General features: G+C 29.9%; 1 protein-coding gene across 2 annotated transcripts in view; it reads left to right on the top strand.

Moving 5' to 3' along the window:
• LOC107456011 (mitogen-activated protein kinase-binding protein 1) overlaps positions 1-10,644 on the top strand; it is an 86,285-nt gene that overhangs the window by 15,701 nt on the left and 59,940 nt on the right. For both annotated transcript variants that reach the window (XM_016073776.3, XM_043051177.2), the window contains exon 2: positions 4,200-4,286. In XM_016073776.3, coding sequence (XP_015929262.1) covers positions 4,200-4,286 — 87 coding nt within the window. The remainder of the gene's footprint in view (positions 1-4,199; positions 4,287-10,644) is intronic.

Here is a 10,644-nt window from a genome sequence, read left to right on the forward strand (position 1 = left end):
GGGTTTTAGACAAAGGGGCTTTGGACAGGACGGTTTAAACCGTGGATTAATCCATTCTGTCCTAAACCTTGCCAACCCTGGCTAAATGCAAACTGATATAGCTGAATACAAGCTGTAAAATGATATTTTTTAGCACAGATATAACAACCAGAAAGTTGTGCATCAATTTTATTTAGTTTTGTATTTGATTTAGCTAATTGTACTATACAACTAAATACAATTTGATATGACTAATAATATTTGGTAGCTAGATTGTAGATAATTATTTTTTTATTTTGTATTTGACAACTTTATAAAAGCTGATGCTGTTAAATTGTGTTAGCTAACTAAATTGAATGATAATAATTGTATTTTTGATATAGCAAAGGTGTCAAACGGACACGGAAAAGCCTGAGTATTTTCAAAACCTGACATAACCCGTGAAAATTTGAATTTTTGAAGAAAAAAAAAGTAAAGGAAATGTTTAACTTCTAAGTCTATCAAATTTTGTATTCTTGAGGCAGAAATACTTTTTTTCTTCTTTTGTATAACTCATTTTTAAATCTTATTGAGCGCGTCAAAAAGTGATTATCTAAATGCATGAGTCAACTAATAGGTGTAAATTTCTGTGGAAAAGAAAACTAAATTTTTCTCCTATTCAAAAGAAAAATCGTTCTGCTAGAACTCTGACGTTCTGCGACAATGTCGCCGGGTCGCTGCGATTCTGCCACAGGGGTTTGCACTAATTAATTAGCATATTTGAGGTCATGCCCCCCCCCCCTTCGAACTATTAAGAATAAGTTGAAATAAACCATTAAGATTTTTATTTTATTTTTGCGCACTATACATTCTTATAATTTCTTATTTCACTTTAGGACTGATATGTTTATAACGTATTTTGCACTTTTTAAATCGAAATCTTTCATTTAAATTTTCTTTTTTACTGAAATGTAAGAAAGTTTAATGCTGCTTAAGTTTGTGCTGAAAAAGTTAAGATTTAAGGAAATGATTTTATACCGTTTAATATTTCGCTAACTTGTAAATTTTAGAAAATTGTAAAAAAAGTAATTTTGAAAATTATAGCATAAAAAGCTTAAAAATTCTAGAAACGTAAAAAAAAAAATTTCATCCAGAACTTCGCTACACACTCTTTGTGGTAATAATCGTATTCGAAAAAAGGAAGAGGTAAGAAAAAAGAACACTGTACGCAAACAAGATGAACATGGTAAGCAGTCATCCAATACAGCGTATTGCAGTGTTTCCCAAAGTGTGGTACGCGTACCCCCAGGGGTACGGGATCAGTTTAGCGCGGGTACGCGCTCTTGTACGAAATATCTTGCAACAAGCGAAAATTTAAAAAATTTTTATTTAAAAACAAAGCTAGCCTGGAAATTTACGATTACGTATTTTTCTATTGGCTTTTTTTTTTTTTTTTTTTTTTTTTTTTTTTTTTTTTTTTTTTTTTNATTTAACAATTAGTGGGGTCAACAACCAGTTGTGATTTTTAACTTTTGTGTAAAAAATATATTAATTTTTTTATTAGTGGTACACAGCATTACGAAAAATTTAGAAAGGGTACACAGAAGTCATAAGTTTGGGAAACACTGGCGTATTGGATGGCTCAATGCAGCGATTGTGTCGGTGTATTGCCCTTTTTTATGCTTATAAATTATTATTATTCAAAAATAAATGGCGTACAACATTGCCATTAAAAAGCATTTTGATAAATTTTTTATAAGAGTAATAAATTTTCAGTTTACGACTACTTATGTTCAATTCCGTAGCCTTGTAATTTTGAACCAAATCCAGAAAACAAGGGAACTCCTGGATAAAGTATTGAGAGAAATTTGCCTTCGTGAAGGACTTTTTGATGGAACTAACCCGCTTTTGCGTTACATGGAGAGGAAAACCGCGGAAACCTTGCCTGATAGTAATAGGACTCAAACCCATAATTCGTCTGCCACTGTGCGAACCGGGGGCGGAATTCGAATCAACCAGCTATCGCCGGGATTTGAACCCGGTCCACCTCATTGGGAGACGAGCACTCTATCCACTGAGAAACCACATTATACTATTTTACCAACTGCTACCCAATGACTACGGCTTTGCCCGCGTAGAGGTACATTTTTAACTGTTTTCATGTTCCCGATATTGTCAAAATTTTTTTAAAACTAAACATCGCTGAAAATATCTTAAATGTACTGAAAAACTTTAATCATAAATTAGTAAATTAACTAAAATTAATATAAGTGTTATAATTTTTTATGCTTTGAAAAAAATTCACATCAATAGTAAATTTAAAAAAAGATAAAAAGTATGATAAAATTTAAATGAATATAAATATATCTGTGATTATCTTTAGAAATATTCCATAATCCTTTGTGCCCTGCAAGATAGTAATATAATGCAATGAATATGGCTGTAAATAACAAAAATGATAATGAGCAAGTATTTTATTTTAACCCTGTTGTTAAAACTAACAGGGGTCTGTCCAGACATTTTGTGAAAGGTCCGTTTTTTGTAAAATTGTGAAAAAATTACTCGCAATTTGTGAATATAAAATAAACGTAAANGATGCAACATACAAATATTTGGCATTTAGCCTATACTGCTGAACGCAGAATATTAATATCGGACGAATAAAGGAAGAAGCGTCTGCGAAAGACAAAATTTAGTTCGTTTACGTCTGTCTTTCTCCCTCCCTCCCCTTCCTGGGAAGGGTTTATTCGATTAACAAAACAATAATGAAGATAAACAAATTTGTGAAAGTACCGATTTAAAGAAAAATTATTTTGTGAAGGGTCCGTTTTTAAGTTAAAATATTTTGTGAAGGGTCCGTTTTCATGAAAAGATATTTTGTAAAGGATCCGTTAACGGACCCAAATTTCTTCTAAACAGACCGCTGATATAGTTTTAATAGTAATTTCAAATCTGTCCAGCAACTCTTAAATGACACTAACCACCATAAATAGTTCAGGACATATCAGTATAGTAGGCTGCAGAATTATTTAAATTATTTCCATCTCTGTCTTGAAATGAGATAGAAAATTCGTCTCAATGCTACCTCGAACCGTAACTTGAGTATTGCGTATGCTGTTGCTCGAAAAAGGCAAGCTCCTTCACCAATGATCTGTCTGAGAGTATGTGACACCGTTTATGTTTAGAATTTCTACGGCCATTTTTGAAAAGATCGAATATAAATCCAAGCATTTACTTCAACTAAGTTTTTATTTCTATAAAAATCCTTGTATGGATAAGAGTTATCTACAATGTCAACCTTCATTTATGAAAAGGTACCCAAACATGGAATCGAGTTAACATGTCTTATGTTCTATTGAATTGGATTTGTATTTTTGTAGTGGTAGGCGCACTACAGTACTCCCCCACCAGAATTATATCCGTCATAGAATTCTATCAACGGATATCACTAGTTGGTTCATTGCTGTTTTGTGAGAAGCCAGGAGAGCTGTAATAAGATCACCGTACTTTTAAATGCTGATCGTGAGAGTTGCATTAAGTTCACAATCCTGGTCGCTCATGTGTTGCCATTAACAGTCGAGTGTATACAGACCGACGTTTTGTGTGAGGGAGACAGAGTAGCAACAGTGCTAGGAGGCTGATAATGTCGCAGTCACAAGTAGCAAGTCAACTGTTCGATGTGGACCATCCATCGAGTTCACAACTCGTTCGAAGGTCACCAATGTGGTGATGGTGCTATCGACGATGTCAACCTTCATCGTACCCCTAACATAGAATCGAGTTAACAATGTCTTATATGCTAGTGAATTAGAATTGTATTTTTGTAGTGGTAGACGCACTGGAATCCTAAATTATTTTAAATAAATACCTTACCTATCACTACCTAACTAAGATTGTCTGACAAAATGGATCTCTAACTAATTATTTAACGCTACTTAACTATCACTTGTTACAAAATCGGTGGTTTTTTATAATCAATCTTCAACCCCTATTTTCCCTTTCAACTAACTCCCTTAGTGGTGAAATATCAATAAACTCTGCTTTTAGTAGGTTGCCTACGTCATGAAAGGAACCAAATTTCATGTTTCTTGCTTCAGTAGTTTAGACTCGATAATAAAGAACTAGTCTTTCTTTTTTTAAGATTACCATAATTTCTATTTTGAATGTGTTAAGATAGTAATAATAAACTGGATCAAAAAAATATATATTCGTAACGTTCTTTTTTATTTTTGTATTTCCAGATGGATAAATCTTCCTCGGGACCCAGGAAGATTCTTCGAGCCCCTGCATTACGTCGGGGTCGGGAGGTCATTCCCATATCTAGTAGGGTAAGTGCCTAAAATTTTATTTTATCTTCCACATTATAAGAAGAAGTGATAGAGATTTAAGGAATAAGAAGGGTGAAAGTGTTTTTACGTTTCTTTTTTAGAGAATAAACTAAACTTGTGTGAGATGAAATAGAATTTTTTTGCGGCTTTTTCAAAAGATCTGACAATTTGAATTTTTTTCATCTTTTCAAATACATTTTCTCATTATCTATGATTCTTACCCAAGAGTAGCATAAACTTCATTTTGGGTAATTGCATCATGGGATTTTTTTTTTTTTTTTGTATCAGCCATAAAACGCCCTGCTTCAATTATCAAGGTTGTATGACACAATCACTACTCGGACAAAGTGTGGCACGCATAAAGTTTTACTCAATATCAAATATTTGTGCGAGTGATGACATTTTTATTCCTAAAATATTCAACTAGATAGGATTCATATTGGCTAAGTTCATCTTATTGCAAAATTACAATGAATTATATTACTGCGATATTTCAGGATGTATATTTAACGTTATCCGATACAATGAATACCTAATCGATGGACTGTATTAAACAATTATAAATACTGATCTGAATGAATAAGTAAATATTTTTGAAATAAATCATTTATTGCTCATTAACTATAAAAAAAATAAATTTGTGTTGTAAGAAAAATTATTTTTTTTTTAAATTTATACAGTTAATCGGCAATCAAATGCTTAGGAACTATGATTTTAAGAAATTCAGAGTTAATCGATTTGGCTAGTAAAGCAATTATAGATATATGTAGATTGTTAGAAATTTTGTAAATTATTTTGTATTTACCGATCGTAACCTGTTCTCAATGAATGATCCGTGTATTATATTCAATAAAAGTAATAAATATGTTAAAATAAACTAATAAAATTATTTTATAATTATAGTTAGTAATATTATAGCCTTATTTAATAAGAATAATAAAGAAAAAATTTAAAAATAGACAAAGTATGATGTTATCGTTTGAATTTTCTAAGAAGAAAACTAATGCAATTAAAACTGGACATTCTTACCAGTCTAAGGAATAATTAAATTATTATTAATTCGAATGAAATTTACATTTATTGTGGACAGATTATTATAATTAATTTTGGTGACCCTCTTCCCAAAAAGATTGTGCCTTCAAATATTCCACAAAATGTTTCAGAAACTTTTGATGCAATATTTATAATTTTCCGAAAATTGTCGTATATATGCTAAATTAATTTATAAATTCCTTTAGTTATTCATCTGAATTTATGCATATAACTCTCAGTCTTAAAAATTTACTAATTGAGTATATAACCATGAGCTTAGTAGACTTAATGTTATTCGTTCTTTTCAATCTTATTGCTTTGTATTATTTTGAATTATACTTTCAATCATTTGCAGCTATGTAAATTTAAAAAAAAGAGGTGTTATGAAAAATCTTAAAGGAAAACAGTTTAAAATTCAATTTATTTTCAAATAAAATCAGAAAACAAAATAAATTTCATACCTAATTTTTTTTTTTTTTGAAAGAAGTACTGGGTTTTTGAAAAAGTTCGTGTCAAAATTAATTCGTTATTTATTATTTTTCTGGAGAAAATTACAAAAGAACATAAACAACAAATAATTGTAAAGAATTAATGTGAGCAATTAATTTAACATAATGTTAAAATGCACTTAAAACGTCGACCTATGGTATCTAAGGAAAAAGCGTAATTTTTTCCCTGCATATGAGCCGCTCAGAGAAGCCAATGCGGTTAAGTCCATTTTTTGATATTTTCTGATTTTTGGAAATTTTGATGAAATAAATAATAATCTTCTTAGTTATTAAAGGATTTACTCGTTGGTTACTTTTTTTTAGGTCAGACAGCCCTTTTTTTAATAGCTTCTGAATATATTTTATAATAATTTCAGAAGCCATTGTGAATAAGTCCACCTTTTATCAATATTTTTTTACATAAACTTTGAAATAAAAATTAAATTATTCTGCTTCTTTCGATATTTGTTGGTAACACTGAAAAACAAGAAATTCATAGTAACAGGGTTGCCAGACGTAGTATTTTTAATACTACGGTAGTATTTTTTCACCAAAAAAAGGGGTATGGTATTTTTCGTAATATTTTTTTAAAATGTGGTATATTTAGTTTTTTTATTTATTTATTTTATTTTCATTTCCTAAAACAAAGAAAAGTGCCACTCTAGTTTTGAAGTAAAAAACAATTTTTGAAATAATCCAACAGTTTATTTTCTATTAGTCACTGTATCTAGTGATGATTGAGAAAAATAAAAGTTCGTTTATACTAGTAGACATNGGGGGGGGGGGGAGAAAGACAAATGCAAACGAACTAAGTTTTGTCTTCGGCAGACGCTCCTTCCTTTATTCGTCCGAAATGAATATTCTGCTTTCAACAGTATAGGCTAAATACCAAATACTTGTATGTTGCATATCTAAAATAGTAGAAACAATTGCTGTTTATTTTTTAAAATTTAATTTTTTTAATTATAATTTTAAAGTGTTGAGCATAATCTTGTATGTCTTCACAATTTAAAAACTCCTTGAAAAAGTTTTTTTGCAATAACGGACCCTATTTGCACAAATTCTCAAAAGCGAACCCTGGTTGAAAAAATGTGACTTAACGTTTATTTCATATTCACAAATTACGAGTAATTTTTTCACAATTTTACAAAAAAGGACCTTTCACATAATTTCTGGACAGACCCCTGAATACATTGAGAAACAGTTATAAAAAATGAATGAGAATGCAATACTGGTGAATAATGGCTTTTACACGTTTTTCTCCCGTTCATGAAGCATGAAATTACTTAATATATTTGTCCAAAAAAAAAAATACGTATTTTGTGAATTATTTGTATCTACGCTTAAAATATCTTGGTACCAATTGTAAATACAATCATATTCATAAAAAAAAAGAGAAAAAAACCGGGAGGGAAAAAAAATTTTAATTTCTGATTGATCCGATGTGAAATCGCCCATAAATCTTTTATTTATTTGTTTGTTTATTTTTAATAAGAATGTTGTTCACTTGGGTTCAAATAGGGCACGAAACTGTTGCAATCACTTGGCAATTTGGCGATAAGGCAAGTAGAAAAAAAATTCAATGGCGATTGTTTTTCATATTAGAGAGGAAGTTGAAACTAGTAATTTCATGTTTTATTATAAATTATCACCATTGATAAATGTCGTATCACTAAATATGAACCGGCTTTAAGATATAATAAGGGAAACACGTACAAAAAGTTTTCCTCTATGAAAATTCATGATTGAATATAATGCTTTATACAAATCACATTAGGAATGCAAAAACTGAAATGACCGAATAAGCCATCTAGTTGTTAGTTTTTAGTACAGCTTTCCATTTCCAGTGTATTGTAAAAGCCATTAAAATGTTATAAAAACAAAAGTAATGGTAAAAAAAAAAATAATTCTCGTGAGCTGCATCTCAGTATTGTGTTCCAGTTTTTTATTGTTCGTGCTAGTTCATTCAGTTTATTTATTTATATTTTTTAAAGCTTAGTAGAATAAACGTCAGCAACAAACACGCGAGACAGTTTCCGAGATTCTAGTGTTCCCTTACGTCATAAGTCGAAATGATTCGGACATGAAAAAAGAGCCATAATTAGTTTTTAAACTAATGATACGTAGACGATCTAGCAAACAAATTATTATTCCGTCCGGCGTTTATTTAATTATTATCAGCGCTAATATGATTAAAATGCAACTATATCCTGAACTCGGAACTTTAAAAAACGTCATTTTTTAAGTACATTTTCTAAAAAAAAAAAAAAAAAAAAAAAAAAAAAAAAAAAAAAAAAAAAAAAAAAAAAANAAAAAAAAAAAAAAAAAGGAAAGAAAGGTAATACATTTGCTTAATTTTTTTTTATTGTTAATTAAATAATACATAAGCTTGATTTTTTTTCTTACTTTTTCGTAACACTAGTAACACACTTCTGATTAATTTAGTGAGAGCTATTTTAAAAAGCGTCATTTTTAAGATGCATTTTTTCTAAAAATAAACACAAAGGCTTGATTTTTTCCCCCTAGCAATAATTACACACTTTCAATTGATATAAGGAAAGCTTTTTTAAATTTGAAATATTTAAAAGCGTCTAAAAAAAATACAAAAGCTTGATTTTTTTTTTCCTCTAGCAGTAAGTATTTACTTAGGATTAATTTTTATGAGATATTTTTTAAAATCTTTAAAATGATAAAATGCGTCATTTTTATGGCAGATTTTCTAAAAATTGAATGTATGTGAAAGCTTTATATTTTATACGCATTCAATATTATACACAAATACTTTTGATTGATTTAAAGATAGCCTTTTTTAATATTTTGATCCGAATGATTTTAGAAAATATTTTTTATATATAATACAACAGTTTTTGCGAGGAAAAAATCACAGTTATATTGATAAAAAAATTTTTGATTAAAAGTTTTTAATTAAATAATTACGCTATCATTTAATTAAAACTCTGCTAAACCTTGAACACATACGTGATCACTCGTTTCTCTTTTTCACTGCCCATTGTATCATACACGAAACCAATCTTTTTGACTTTAGCAGCCGAGATCACACTGTCGTGATCTGAAATCGGTATTCTCGTATTTAGTACTCTTCAGTACGTTTTAACACTCAGCGTGCGGGTCTGGCCTGGTCTGGGGAAGCTCTTTTTTCTTCTACCAGTCCTAAGAGGGTTAATCTAGGTAGTATACGCAAGAGAAAATGTTGTTTTATGTTGAATTTTTGAAGTTTTGAATAAAGGCCACCAAAAAGAACAAGTTACAGTGTTAACGAGTGACCAAAAAATAGACATCTTTTTAAGAATCATAAATCCATCATGAAGGAAAAATTTGTTAACGTGCGATAATTGGTCCATAATCCCCTTGCGGGTGAACTCTTAACATAATAATCTTAAAAAGCTATATTTTATAAAGCCTTTGATTGTATGTTAGTGGACCTATCATTTTGTAACATGAAAATTAACAATTTTCATACACGACATCGAATCTATGTTTCTTTGCATGTATTAGCCTGAATATCGATAAATGGAATCGTCTAGACATGTGTCTCAATATCTCTCAAACAACTCTATTACCACGCGTAGATTTAAAAATAAAACTTGGAAAACCAAATAAAATCGGTGTAATCCTTATGTAGACAGTTAATGGAAGAAAATAACAGAATTGAACCTGTTCTGGAGAATAATTTCGAAGACTTCGTTTTCCATCATCCACGTTCCGAACCCTTCGGCGTTTTAAAAATGCTTGCGAAGAACCCATTTCAAAAAAATTGTCATGGATCGGTGATTTTGATATCCATTCATTATTTCCCTCTTTCGACCTAGTCATGTAATCAAATGGATCGTGTTGGTATGGTGTGATAAATATATGATACGTAATTTCATTATTAGCAAATTTAATTACGTCTTGTCGTTAAAGCAAACGAGGAAAAAACATTCAATGAATCCGTGGCAGAATCGCGGCAACATTGTCGCAGAACTTAACACTAGATTGCCTAAGGAAGTCATTTTGACTGCTTTTAATTTCAATTAGAAAAACAATGATGTATATAATGACACAATTTCTAACAATTTTGTACAACATATAATTGTTATACTGTTAATATATACTAATAACTTGTTATATAACTGTAAATAATATAAAAAATATTAAAAATTAATTAAAAAAAATTTTTTTTACACATTATTTATTTATTCTTTTACAATGCAGTCATTTTGACTGCTTTTGGGCAATATAGGTATTTCAATTTTTCTATTGTTAAAAGAGTTCTTTTTAGAAGTAAAAAATTTTGGTTTGCTTTATTGCAAATATTTACACGTAAAATTTGAATAATCGCGCATTTAAATAATCACTTTTTGAAGCGCTCAATTTATGCCGATATCGTAAATCTATTTTGATTGTATTTTCGGCAGTTATTGATTGACATTGATTTTCACATAGCTTTTAGACATCCCGATCTATTTTAGGCGATATGGGAAATTTAAATCGCGCATTTGATCATTTACTTTTTTTTGTTGTCTGTTATTGCTTTTAATTTCCACATATTTTTTAAAACCCGATATTTTTTATACGATATTATGTATTCAGGGGTCTGTCCAGACATTTTGTGAAAGGTCCGTTTTTCGTGAAATTGTGAAAAAATTACTCACATTCTTTCAACCAGGGTCCGCTTTTATGAATTTGTGCAAATAGGGTCCGTTATTGCAAAAAAAAAATTTTTTTTTTGTACGTGGAATGCGGCAGGCATTCGAGCGAAATTCCCAGAATTTCGCGATTATGTAATCGATAACAACTTCGATATAATACTTATTCAAGAAACCCACTTCTCTAGT

Source organism: Parasteatoda tepidariorum, chromosome 8 (genome assembly GCF_043381705.1).
Source record: "Parasteatoda tepidariorum isolate YZ-2023 chromosome 8, CAS_Ptep_4.0, whole genome shotgun sequence".
Lineage (NCBI taxonomy): Eukaryota > Metazoa > Arthropoda > Arachnida > Araneae > Theridiidae > Parasteatoda > Parasteatoda tepidariorum.